The sequence below is a fragment of the Lutjanus erythropterus genome, chromosome 9 (genome assembly GCF_056507025.1).
Source record: "Lutjanus erythropterus isolate fLutEry1 chromosome 9, fLutEry1.hap2, whole genome shotgun sequence".
Taxonomy (NCBI): Eukaryota; Metazoa; Chordata; class Actinopteri; order Lutjaniformes; family Lutjanidae; genus Lutjanus; species Lutjanus erythropterus.
In genome coordinates, this window is record NC_139325.1 from 32,088,053 (window position 1) to 32,102,589 (window position 14,537).

General features: G+C 39.5%; 1 protein-coding gene across 5 annotated transcripts in view; it reads right to left on the minus strand.

Moving 5' to 3' along the window:
- Positions 1-1,287: 1,287 nt before the first annotated feature.
- Positions 1,288-14,537, minus strand: part of lipeb (lipase, hormone-sensitive b) — a 41,478-nt gene continuing 28,228 nt past the window's right edge. For all 5 annotated transcript variants that reach the window (XM_084727147.1, XM_084727151.1, XM_084727148.1 and 2 more), the window contains 4 exons: positions 13,210-13,395; positions 10,448-10,629; positions 9,377-9,643; positions 1,288-7,766 (listed from right to left, as the gene is read on the minus strand). In XM_084727147.1, coding sequence (XP_084583273.1) covers positions 7,365-7,766; positions 9,377-9,643; positions 10,448-10,629; positions 13,210-13,395 — 1,037 coding nt within the window. In that variant the 3' untranslated portion in view covers positions 1,288-7,364. The remainder of the gene's footprint in view (positions 7,767-9,376; positions 9,644-10,447; positions 10,630-13,209; positions 13,396-14,537) is intronic.

Below are 14,537 nucleotides of genomic sequence, written 5' to 3' on the forward strand. Positions count from 1 at the left end.
ATTCTCGTCTGTTTTCAACCAATAACCTTGAGATAAGTTTTCACTTCACAGTCATCTAAACTTTAGACCACAGAAGAAAAATACATCCAAAAAGTGACTCGCTTACCTCAAAATCAGTTTTTCTTGACCATTTTTGCCGAGGTGAAATGATCCTGCTCCTTAAGTGTCATCACTCGGGCTTGTTTCTGATTGGAGGAATTGAATGCGTTACAGTTGACCCTGGTCTCCCCTATAATACATGCATTTAAAATAAAATTTAAGGATAGAAGTATGAAGTTATGCACAATGTCCGCTTAACAAGTATTATATTTTTACATACATTATATCATTAGATTTTACTTTACAGTTCACTTTTAAATCATACACGTATTTTAAGCTAGTTTTGTTCAAAAAATGGCAAACGATACATTTGAAAAACTCAGCAGCAGTGTCTCTTTACAGAAATCATGGCTAAATTACTCAAGATAATCCACTGACCTTGTTGTGAGCAGTTTCATGTTGAAACTACTTTCCTGGCCATGATTTCTGTAAAGAGGCCTTCCTTTTAGCTTTTCAAATATGTTTTTTGGTGTTTGAAGTACCACAAGCTGAGTGCCATCTAGTTCCATTATAACTGAGAGAAGACAGACATCTCTACAGCTGATATCTCCAAGACTTGGCAACTCAAACCGAAACAATCTAGATGGATAAATAGCACTATAGGCCAGAGGTGAGATGTATTTTTTGATTCTGAGGTGAACTGCTCCTTTAATGGTGTAGCTGATCAATGTGAAGCAAATTATTACTGACGTCTACACTGTTGGGTAGTTAAATCTATATAAATGCATCATATTTTATAAGCTCATTATAGGTTTCATGTTTTGTTAAAGTATAAAATGGCACCAAAAAGAAATATAAGTTCCTCAAAACTTTCTACCTCTGTGTCAAGAAATAATGATCGATGAATAATGGCACAGAGAGCTTTCTGCATCGTGAATTATTTTTGGATTTGATCTGACACTTTCACTGTTTACAAAAGGTCATCTTTGTTATTGACCTTTCCCCAAGTCCTTACTCAATCAAAATTTTAGGAGAATTCAATTAAGAGTTTTTGGTATTCACAGATGCAATCGTAAATCAAAATCATATGAAAAAAATCCAAAGCCATTAGATATACTGAAGATATCTGGCCAGCTAGATTGAATTACAATCTCCGTTTCTTCCTCTCAGTGACTTTTAGTTAACCTTTAGTGTGATCAATGCAAAGAAAAGGTTAATCCTTGAGCTTGAACACAACTGAAGAGCGGGTTCATGGGAGAATATATTTATTTAGATAAAAATCAACAAAGGGAGAAACCAGCCTGCTTGTGGTTGAATCAGACAAAACATTCTAGTATGAAACCTGCAAAGAAAATGCAGTCAAATCAATCAATCTGCAATCAGATGAACAAATCAGAAAATAAAAATATCTACATGAATCATATAATGTTTAATATACATTCTGTCTTTTTTTTATTCACAGGTTTGCACTTGTGGTGTTTTCAATAAAAGAAAATTTAAAAAAACAAGAAAACTTAAAAACAGCTTTGTTTCCAGTCTATGGCTTGTTTCTTTTAAAACGCTATCATCATATTCTACATCAGAGCTGCATTGTACAGTGTGAAGCGATTTGCATACGGAGCGCTGACAGGCTATGACACTGGCTAGCACCTGCATTTTCAATGATACCAGTTAACAGCAAACACTGAATGGTAAAGACAGCACATCTGTTACAAGACTCTGGCTTCAGTCTTTGGTTCTGCTCGAAACTTCAACCATACATAAAGGAATTGTAGTGAGTTTTTTTCTCATCATGAAACATTTCTGAGGAGCGGTTGAGGTCAGTCTGAAATGCACTGATGCATTTTTGTAAAAAATAAAGTTAACAAGTTTCCTGTTAAATCTACTTTAAAACAAGTGTTGTAAAATATATGCTGGAATGGTAAACATGAAGTCCAACCTAGAGATGATTCAAACACATTGCACAGCAGTAAACAGCGTAACCACATTTCCGAGACTGAAAAAAAACAAAAAATGATGCTGGTGTGTAACTGCATAGATTTACCTAAGACCTAATCGTGGAAGCAGCTGGCTCATTTTTGTAGCAGCGTTGCACGTTGCATTGCACTTCATCAAGAAAAAAAAAGAAAAAAAAAAATCAGCCTAGGGCAAAGAAAATCTCAAGTGAGAAGAGCTTTCGAAGAGTAAAAGTGTGGAGGTATGCTACAGTACAACCTGATAATTGAACCAAAACAAACAAAAAAGCAGCATTACACCGAACTACAGCTAGTTTGTTCTCACAGGGACAGTTTGTGATTCTAAAGTTGTTCTGTGGATTGTCAATAATTAGACAGTATGAAACAGTAACACAAATTGAAACAATACCAAGTCAAACATTTCGGCTCCAAGGCCACGTTCAGACTGCAGGTACAAGTGTTCCAAATTAGATTTTTCTTTTGCTCATATGTGACTCAAATCTGTTTTTTTCGTGACAGTGTGAAATAGTACAAATCACCTGGAATCTGATCTTTTCAATTCTGATTTGGGACACTTTCATATGTGGTCCCAAATCGGATACAGATCCGATTTTTTGCAGTGTAACCTCAGTGTGAACAGTCCAATCAGAATTCAAGTGACTGTTATGTCACTCACTTGACTGACTCATCTTGCTGCAAGACTCTTACGGAGAGGTGCTGACAGATGTATAAACATAAATAGACAGGATGCAATGATTTGCAAATCCTTTGATCTGTATTCAATCAAATTAGGTACAAAAACCAAAGTTATTTAATGTTCAAAGTGTTGTTGTAAATATACACTCAATCTGAACTTGATGCCTGCAACATGTTTCAAAAAACTTGGGACAGAGACATGTTTACCGGCATGTTTGTGTTGCAATAGTAACAGCAATAGTTTGGAAACTGAGGACACTAATTTAAAGTTTTGACGGTGAAATTCTCTCTTATTCTTGCTTGATATACGACTGCAGTTGCTCCACAGTCCAGGGTGTTCACTGTTGTATTTTTTGCCACACATTTTCAGTGGGACACAGGTTTGGGCTGCACATGCAGAATGTGACTGCTGCACTGTCTTGCTGAAATAAGCAGGGACGTCCCTGAGAAAGACGTCATCTGGATGGCAGCATAAGTTGCTCCAAACCCTGTATTTACCTTCAGTAGGGGTGTATGTTTACAAGAAACAATTAAGTTTTTCAGTTCGAACATTAAATATCTTGTCTTTGTACTGTATTCGACTGAGTGACATCCTGAAATCTCCTCCAGTGTTAATTTTGACCAAAAAATTGAATTTAATTTTAGTTTTTGTTGCTTGCTGAAAATTGTAGTTAGAGCCACAATTTAGTATTTTGTTTTAGTTAAGAGTTAGTCATAACTTCTCTTCCTCACACTTTCATGATACTGTAATGGATTCTGCAGAATAATATTTCAGTATTATTATTTTTCCATTTACATCGTCACAATTTAGTCATGAAATGAAAGGATGTCAATGAATACTTAATGTCAAAATGTTCTGACATAAAAATAACAGAGTTCTTCTACAAATTCACTAGCTTCCTCTGCACATCAATTTATAAATAAATGTGAATGCTGACTTTTGTGGTGTTTTAGATCTGAGCAATAAATCAGATTTCAGCACTAAGACTTGCAGTGTGAACGTAGCCTAAGTTGCAGGCAGCACATAATCATCAGCAGAACCAGAAAAATATCAGGAATTGGAGAAACTAAAAGGTAACACTGAGCCATCTCTGCACACTCGTGTGCAAAACACCAGATGGGCTCTCTGGTCCATCACCTGCACTCAGGTTAGCCTGATGCGCGAGTGGTCATGGAGGGTAAGAGGCATATGGAGGTCAATAAACAGCAAGTGGGTGTATTTGACACAGTTTCTTTTAAAAAAAAAAAAGTTTTCTAGTAGCTCACATAATTTATACAACAAAGTGCTAATGACCAAACAACCCTGCTGAGCTTCATCAGTGTTTTCACTACTGATGAAGAAGCAAGTCGATGTATATCAGACAAAAACTTTATCCCATGGAGGGGCTTGACTACATCAACAAATAACAGATGATTAATACAACCAATAGTTTTTTGACTATAAAGTGCCATTGCCATCTTTATATGAACACACGACACAAACAAAAAGGACGCGCCCATGTGAGCTCATGTTTCTCACACACCACAGAGGCTGGTGTGATCACGTGACTGAGCACATGCAGACTCCACTTGAACCACACATACAGGCACCAAGTAATGAAAAAAAAAAAATATATATATATATATGTATACAAAAGCTCAAGCTCAAAATACACTTGCACAGATTGACAAATCAACAACTGCGAAAGTGCAGAGTGAGCATAAACAGCGGCTAGTAAAGCAAGTACAAAACTTCAGCCCAGCGTCTCCGAGCGGATGAGTGTATTACTTTCTTCCTCTTCACGGCCCTGGTTCTCTCCATCAATCTGACTAAAAATATTGCGGTAAGTACTGCGAGCTGACAGAACTGAGCATGGTCTAATCCTGTAGCATGACTTTGCAGCTGAAAATCCTGCTCTTCTACGGGGGGGGGGGGGATTTTGCACTCGGAGCTTCAGCTAAATCCTATTCATCACACAGCATCCCTTCTCTACAGACCTGGCAACCCGCGCCCTGTTACCAGGCAAGGGCAGGACAGTGCCAGCATTGTTGGCATCTATATTTAGTTGGACCTGATCGAGAGATTGACCCTCCGAAGGACATTTTTGTGTACTTCAAAGTGCTTTGGTGGCAACACGCTCAAAGAAGTGTCCTCAGATTATCGAAAACAAAGTCGGCTCCAAACGTGATGGTCGGGACCACCAGCCAATTTTAGCTGGCCAAATACAAGTTCAGTGGCTTTTACACAAGCACTCGTGACAATGTCTTTTCTTGCTCAGGGTTTTGGAGCTTTGCCTAAAAGCCGACGATTTGTTCACACAGATTGTCAGGCAGGAAATACCCTGGCTCAAGAGAAGTGGTACTTTGACACACTGCATACTGTGCAGATAAGTAGTGTGAGCAATAACGCCTGGCAAACAACAGGGACCACCTGAGAGGAAATCAGTGCAATGGAGTTTAAAATGTGTAGTGATAGCTGAGGGTGGGTTTTTTTTGCTGCCCCTTTCTCTCTTACTCTACGCCTGCAGAACGGGAATTTCATCTTCCAGTCTTACAGTATTAATAATAAAGATGAGTAGTCTGGGCTGCACCAACAAGGATTAATTTTTAAACCTGACTAAATCATGGTTTAACTATAAATTATACTGCATATAATCTTCAAATTGAAGAAAGATTAAATTTACAGAACTTACTTTACTCTAAACCTATTAGATTTAATTCTGTTGCACCACAACTTTGAACTCCAATTAAAAACGTGATCCAGTATTAACTTTAAACTTACACTTGAGGAGGTGTAACTTTTGGAATGAGAAAAATAATCAAGTTTCTCTTCAAAAGTTTAGTGACAACATCAACCCAACTGAGTTTTATGATGGCTGTCTTCCTTTTACTTCAGTTAATAATTCAGTTAACACGTTTTTTCTCAAAGGAGGGGAACTTAGAGCTTCTCTGATGATCCATCATTAATAGTCTAACTAGGCTAACTTTTCAGCTATCTAGCAAAATAAAACATTAACTTTTTAGCTAGCTAGTGAACAATGTAACATTTTGTTAACTTTTTAGTTAGCAAGCAGACAATATGACTTTTCTTTGAAAAAAAAAAGAGATTTGCTAGGTAGCAAATAATAAACAATGGGGAATACAGAGCGGCTTAAAGTGTCTTTCATACCCTCAAAGCATTAAAATAATTTTTTAAAGTTATTTTTCTATTTTAATTTGGGCCAGGAAGCATCTCCATATTGATTAAACTCCAATTCATTTGGTTTACTAAACTGAGATTAGTTTTTAAATGTGCATTGGAGCTCTGCTTAATTTTAAATCAGAATTTACTCATTTTGAAACTAGTTTTGCTAAATTATGATGATAACTAATCTTAGATTAAATTAATCTTTGTTGTTGCAACCCAGTCTGAGCCTTTTTCAGAGATCAGAGAGCAAGGATTGTTCTTAAATGACATATAAAAATGGGAGCCAAGTTTTCAAAGCAGTACTTGTCTTCAAAAAGTAATGCATCTCAGTGCATCTCCACAAATTTCACTGTAGCCATCAATAAAATGCAGTCCTTGCATTACTAATATCAGCACTACACAAAGCAGCATCTAGATAGGGCTCTGTGTCCCTGTGTTATATTCTACATTTACTTTATCTCATCAGTATGCATTACTGGGAGCGGGATACAGATTAATTGGAAAGGCCGGGGATGTTGGAGCAGCTGTGCCAAAGAAGCAGAGGTAAATATTGAGCACATTCACAAATGTGGAATAAACAGCATAAGATTACATTAAACAAAGAATATAGTGTACAAATCAACAGACAGACCTGCAATGATTCAGGGATTAAAATACAGCAATAAAAAAAGATATAAATAACAAAAGTAATACTACTTGCATAGGGTCAATAATACGATTAAAAACTGCAACAGAATCTCAAGAAACAAGTGAAACTATTCATCCAGTTTGGAGCCTTTCAGTCTGTTGTGTTTTAACTGTGTAATTCTATTTGGGAGGGAGTCAACAGAGTTACTATCCACAAAGTGAGCTGTATTGACTGCCAAACTGGCGTAATGGAGAACACAATGTGGAGTTATTAAGTGTGATTTAGAGTGCCTCCCTAAAGGACAAGTGGCCATTTTGATGGCGATGACTCTATACAGAAGCATATAGTGTGCCCACCACTGTCTGATTAGGGCCTCAAATGACTGCCTTGGCCGAGATGAATCACCCATTCAGGCCTCATCTCAAGATTCTTCTGCACTGCTTTATGTCCGAGCCTCCGCTGTCTAACGGCAACTCTGTTCAATATGTGTGCTGCATGCGCGTGTGTGTGGGTGAGTGCTGGTCTTTGATCTAAGTAGCTGCTAAATTACCATTTTATTCTAAAACATGACTGTCTTTTGTGGGTGTGTTCGTTTTGTCTGCCAGATTTGCGTCGGTGCATGATGGTGCACAGACAAGTGGCAAGAACTGTAAAGCAGAGGAAGTTGTATTTCAATGCTCTTCTATTCTTTTGTCTCTCTAAAACCGTGCAATTTCTTAGAATGCCCCCCCACCCCCTCTTTCTGCTTTCTGCTTTTAAGGATACTTTCTCTCTCCCTTTAAGGCATTGCTCTGCCTAAATCTGTCTGACTTTCATTTACTCTTTCTCCCTTCACTCCTTGGGTGACTGCAGTCCTTTTTTTTTTTTTATCTAACCTTATTTAAGGCCCGATACCAGCATCTGTGTTATTCTGGGCTGCTACAGTGACTAAGTCCTCCCCATCAACGATTTTAGCCCCTATCCCTGCCGTTAGCTCCACTCCCTCAATGGGGCCGACGAAGAGAGAACCAGCTTCCCCAGAAGAACCCGACACACCCCTATCGGTCCGTTCCAGCTTGCGGTGCTTGCGCGGCTCCGGGGGTGTATCCGTCTGCGTGAACACGGCGCGAATTCTCTCCACGCAGACGTTGGCAGCCTCCCGCGTCTCCCTGGAGAGTTGTGATAGGCTGAGGAAGCCGTGGGGGAGGTCGTCCACCACACACAGAGTGACAGGCTGGTCTATGCTCCTCAAACGCTTGGCAAACATCACAGAGTCGTCCAGCATGGGGTCTAAAGCACAAGCCTGAGAGAGGAGAGGCGAGAGGGAGGGAAAAGGGGTGGGAATGATGAAAAGCAAATTAGGATTCCCTTCAGACATGTCAAGAATCTTAATTAAGGGATGAAGAAAAGGAAGCCAAGCGTCCCAGTCTCTTTTGTCCCTGATTTCTTTACATTCTCGCTGACTCACTCTAGCCACTTTAACATCAGCACCAATTTCTTCATTTTCATATTAACACCCTTCTCACAGGAGAGAGCAGGCTTCAGCCTCCCCCATCTCTCCCATCGCACTGTCTGTCTCACTCTGATACAACAATATGAGCAGTGTGTACAGTCCTTGGTACTCTTATCTCTTGACATTTTGATGCTGCTTTGTTTTACCTCTCCAATTCTCCCTCTGCTCCACTCTTTTCTTCGCCATCATAAAAAACAGCTCTTATCAATTGTGGTTTGCTGGTGCATGCTCAAAATTACAATATTACATCTGATAACCTGTTGAAGAAACATTTGAACAAGCAGATTTTTCATAGAGGATGATGTGTGCAACCAAATCAACCAGACAAGTGTGCAACCAGACAGTTGCAAGAACTGAAGAGCCCTTTAACCTCTTCAACTCTGCAGGGACGTGGACCAACATTAGTCTCTTTCAGAGGCTGCAGTGGGCTCAATTTTAAAGCAAAGTGAAAATAATGGTATCACATGAAACTCAAGACCTAGAGGAAGGAGGCCAAATAACACTGCAAAGTCAGGCTAAAAATTTGCCAGACCATTGTCAAAGGGGTCCTTGACCTCTCACCTCAAGATATCTGAATGATGGGCTCTACAGTTTCCCAAAAGTCTTCCCTTTACAGGCCTAGGGTCACTAAATAGAATTGGAATTGCATTAACTTTGTTGCTTTGTGGAAGAAATTTGGCTCACTGAAAGTGGGTGATAAAACTCACCTCACTGGATAAAATGACCTATTGAGACCTTCAGAGGCATTCAGAGGATCAATGGCTTTCCTAGTTATAGTGATAATAAGGGAGTTTCTAACCAATCCCGCAGGACACAAGTGGTCACCATCCAATCACCAAAAATGCTGTTAAAAGCTTTTGATAACAAATCAGATCAAATCAGAGTTTTTCTGTGGTGTTCAGCAAGGTCTTGGTGTCTTAATGTGGTAGTTTGGAGGGTTTTTTTTTTGATTGGTTGTTATCATTTCTTAAATGCTCAAAATGGTTAAATTATGCACCAAATCTGTGTAATAAATGGCATCAACCCAAAAACTGCTGCAATAACTCCTGAGACACGGGAATTTTGCATTGAATGTTATGCCATTGTTAGACTACCGAGTTTTGTTTCGTAAAGATGAACAGATCATTAGTTTTATGGCCTGACAACTGCCATTAACATTTTCACATTCTTCTTTAAAAAAAATATTCTATATGGTATCAAGTGTGATAAAATGGCCAGTAAGCTACACTGTGTCACCTTTTTAAGCATTCTTCTTTTCTTCAAATTGGTATAAGGTAGTGGAAGAGTTTAATCCACTGTCAGTTCAAGTTGAGTGACCTTTGACCCATTTATATTTAACTGTATAAGGGCCATCCTTCCCTGTTTTCCCTGCATTCATGCCAACTATTGCGTCCCCTTACCACTATATGTACGGGAGGCAGCCCTTTCAGCATACTATCAGGAGCCAGCAGTGGAGAGCAGAAAGGATCCTTGACCACAGGAGAGCTTTCCACCTTCATCTCTGCCAGTTGCTCTGAGCGCAGTGGCTCAAACCCCAGAGGAAACTCCCTGGGGTGCTCCAGCTCTGATCCCTCCTCGCCAGCAGGGGGTGGTATGGCCACTGAAGATAGGTCTCTGGTCACAGAGGGATCCACATCCTTGGACAGGAAGAAATTCACATCTTCTGGCTACATAAAAGAAGAGATAAAAAATAATTCATGTGAGTTTAGACAGCACTGAGTGGTCAAGGGAGAGGGTAATGTCAAAGAAATGAGAAGAAAGCCATAAAATATTTGAAAACAAACTTGATTTGAAATACACACATAGCACTTTGTCCTTGTGAAAATCTCCTAAAAACCTTGGCTCATTGCCTGAGAGTCTTGGCTGAACGATCCCCATTTCAAGGAGGAAAAACGTATTTAAAATCTTACATCACCTCTGCTTGCTATTTTTCCCAAGCCAGCCACTAATCCAGTCTGCCTGTGTGAAAATACGCGTGAGGATAATCTGCAATACCTTGCCAGTACCCACGCAACCAAAAAGTTTTGATATTCAGTCAGCATTTTATGGGCAAATCTGTTTTTGAGGCATGGGTGACATAATCTGAGCTGAGTTAAATGAGACGAAGCGTGCACGTCATTGCAGGTTATGCAGCATTGTATGATAGAGGGCCAAAATATCTCCGTGCTTATAAACTGTTCAACCTCTTAAAAGGCTGTGTGCTAAATCTTTCTAATGCAAACTGTATGAAAGCTGAGATAACCTGCTCATGGATGGGCTGATTTCTCCTCAGTGCAATGGTGCAATAATCATCATCAAATTACAAACCTTTCCATAATCACAAGATTTAATTCCCAAATAAATCCGCACGAACAGCCCAGTGTTGTTTAACCAACAACCCTTAGCTGTTTCATAGTGTTAACTTCTTCTGGATAAGAGCACCAACTGAGAGCATGCTAATCTCAATGTAAACATTTTCAAGCGTGACATACGGTGCGCTCGGAGAGCAGCGGTGCACTATGAGAGGTTGAATTGTTGTGGGTTCCCAAGTCCTGGCAGGTCTGGCTCTTCACAGATAATTTCCTGCTGGGGAACTCTGAGGGCTCAACGGGAACAGGGGGGTCGGCATGTGGAGAAGAGATGGACGCCTCTGATATGCTCTTCCTCACTGTGTCTAAGAGACGAGATGGAGAGAGGAGGCAAATAGATGGATGAATGAGACATTTGGCAAAACAAAAATCAAACAACTCCAGTGTTTCCCATTAATTACCTAGACTGAGGCAGCCCGTCACAGTCTAGGTAATGAACCGAGAATATTTTTAGACCTCTCATAACAACATAAAAGGTCTAATGTTGCATTTTAAGCCATTCTTTCAGCAAAGCATCTCTCTCCCAATCGTTCAGCCCCTACATTCCCTACTGTATACATGCACACTCACACACTCACTATGCAAGTTGCATATGGCACCGCAAATTATGCAAGAGCCCTGCCTCCCCCTCGTGTCTAAGCAGGTGTCATTGTTTACAACGCCGATGACAGGATAAAGTGGAACTATCCTTCTGGTCATGAAAAGAGAAAATAAAAAACAAGCAAATAACAGTAACGTTAAAAGCATAATATGCAACATTCTCCCAAAAAAAAAAGTACTCAGATAAACAAACTGTTTAAATCATCACTTATGACCCCCTAGAAATGTGTGGTGGTGACTGTATCTGCAGAGACTCTTTAGCTCTCTGTCTGTATCTTATTTTCTCATGGGTCTTGCTGTTTCACCTACCCAAAACACTGGTATTGGACATCATGGGAATGACACTCAACAATCAACTATCTTTCTGATGCGTTTACGAACAGCTCAGACAAATCCTACTGATTCTACCTTTAAGTTGATATCCTAACTTGCAGTACATCTGGTCTGGCTGTGTCTTGATCTCTGTATTCTGTGACTTTGTGCCTAACAAAAGTGAGAGTGAAGTACAAGTATTTATTATTATTTATTAAACGCCAACGGGCAGTAGTGTTTATAAACTGCAGCTCTGGAAAGATAACCTGAATAAAAATTCAGCAGGTTGTCTCATCTGATCTGAAATCGTGAATGATTCCTCTTCATTCTGACCTGACAAAGATCCAAGCCAAAGCTCAGTGTTATATTTTATTATTTTATATTTTCTACAATTTCTCATTTATATTAAAGCTACTACAAGGAACTTTCATATTCTGTTAGTTTTTTGAAAGAAAGATCTCCTCTGGCTTCTTTTTAACTGGCTAATGTACTACTCTCTGTGACTTTGCTTGGGAAAATGTGAACATAGGATCTTCCAGTCTGCATGCCGTAAATCGCTTCGGCTGATTTCAAGAACTCCTCAACCTGATGGCAGGCATGTATATATATAGAAACAGCCAAACTTCTCACTGATATATACACCTTTTCACAACAGCCATATTGATATGAAATAGTAAAGTAAACACAGTTGTTACAAATGATCCTAATTAAGATCCCGTTGTTCCCACAGCAGAGCCTTTTCAGTGTACCAGCACTCATAATAGCAGCACCGTGACTCTGTTTGACCTGAATGGAGCTGAACCTTAATTAGACTCATTGGTAACACCTGTGTTTAACCAACTATTTAGAGTCAAAATGGCTGCTGTATTCAATAAATCTATACATTTATGTATAATAGTGCACTTTAAAATGCCCCCAGACACACCTAGGGGGTACAAAATCCACCCACCACAGTCTCACAGAATCCTGTAGGAAACACAGGAACGTAGTAGTTCATTAAAAAATAAACATTAACAACACAAAAGTGCAGTAAAGGGTTCATACAGGATGAAGAGGCCACTCAAATTTACTCAGGGTCAAAAACAGCTGGAGGACATGGGGAAAAAATTACACCAACAGTAGTACACAACCACTTTCACTTCTTCTACTGTTTCCACTTATCATGTGTCCTCTGGTTGACAGCCAACAGTTAAAAGCCTAAAATGCAAATTGGGATGTATCAGGAAGAAGAGAGGAGAAGTGGGTGGAGGAAATTCAAATAGTGCTGTCATGGTGATATCATTCGCCCGCCCTGAGCCGTCAAAACACAGCTGTAAGAGTCGTCATGGCTGGTCTCTCCACGAAGCGCTACCTATCTCCCATCTCTTTAATAATGAACCATCTCTGCGCCATGATGGCCTTTTAATAATGTACACCCACCAATGACATTCTCATTAGTTTGGGCTTGCAGCTGTGGGGGTGTCACCTAGCTAAAGGGACACCAGGGAAATTACGATTCGCCACCAGATTTACGGTGACTACAATTAACAATTACTGTCAGAGCCCTGCTGCTCCAAAGAGGTGAATTGATATGAATGGGGAGAGGGGAGTGTTACGCAACAGGGTGGGATAAAGCGATAATTGGTTAGCTGAATGCTGGATAAACGGGATCCATGTCAATAACCTCCTCCATATGGTAATGAACTTTGGGGCGGTTGATGTTGTTGCACTCATAACACTTAAATAAATTGGCTTAATGAACACTGAAAACGTGGGCGGTACACACACACACACAACCACACACATTGAGATCTCTGTTTTCAACAGTTAGATGTGATCAAAGACACAAACAGATTGCATCTATAGAAAACTTCCAACACCGTAGCTGCCAAGCAGAAAACATTTATGCCACCCACATCTCGTCTACCATTCCCACCTGGCTGCACATACACGCACAAACACACTCATGCACACAGTCACAGTTGGTGGTATACCAGTGGCTCCCGGTGGCGCCTCTGCAGCTGTGCTGGGGGTGGCTGAGGCTCTGTTGGGATCCAGCAGCGAGTGGATCCAGTTGGAGGCTCCCTGTCGGAAGTCTCTGAGCAGCAGCGCTGTGTCTCTCCTCACCAGGCTCAGCGTGCTCACTTTCTCTACCTGCGTCTCTGTCTGTGGCTCATTGCCTGGAAAAGGAGTCACGTAGGAAGGTTTAGAAGGGAAAGATAGATGTACAACAGAGATTAAAAGTGTTTTTGTTGTTTGTGTACAAGCATGAATGAGCAACAAAAGAGAAGATGGGAAAGCAATAATAGGAAAGGAATAATAATAGAGTAAGGAAAACCACTGAGAGTGGGTTCAGTACCACCACACAGCAGTTTGAGTGAATAGAAAATGATTAGTGTTTTAATTCAGTTATTGAGAGGCAAACAGGACAGACAATATCTGTGGAATTTGGCATTGCTGGACAATTACTGCAGTCCTTCTGTGAGACAACAATTCTACATGTATGAATGACAAAATATGAAACCTATCCATATAATAATAAGTTTAGTTGTTTTAGTTAGGGTTTTTTCATATACACAATATGACACAGCCAACCTTCATGCGAGACTAAGTATTTTAGAAAATGAATATTTGCTGAAAGATTTTTCATTTTTCATTCTTATGAACTTGTGCAGATTCCACTGAAAACACGCCTGTTTTCATCAGGCTGATTGTCTGGTCTCCAGTATTGCTGCTTGCAGCTTGTTGAAGAACCACTCATCACACTCAACGCTGTGTAAGGTTATCCAAACGTTAGCATCATAAGCCAAATGAGGTGAAGCCTTGTTGGGTACCATTAACGTAATCTAAGGCTGCGCCTAACCATTAGTTGTTGTTTTTTATCAATTAATATAACAATTCTTTTTTGAATTAATCAATTAAACTAACAACTCATTTATTGATTTTCTAAAACTTATTTCATTATTTTTATGTCTTTATTATGATTCAATTAATATAATGATCATATTTAACAGATTCTAAGAACTTGTCTCAGTAATATTTCAATATTTTATTCAGTCATCTAACAATCATAATCTAATTTCCACAGTGCTGAGGTGTTATGATATTAATGATAATGGCAGACCCCACTTGTCAGATGCATGATCAGAAAAATGTTGGCCCTCAAATTCAGAAGGACACATGAATGATTAGGCAGTGATTAACTGCCTGACATAGCAACCTTTTCCCTGAACTGAAGAATCAGTATTTTTACTTAAGTACTTGACTTATAACTTAAAAATATTATCACATGGATTTATTTCATTGCTGAAGTAATATGCAG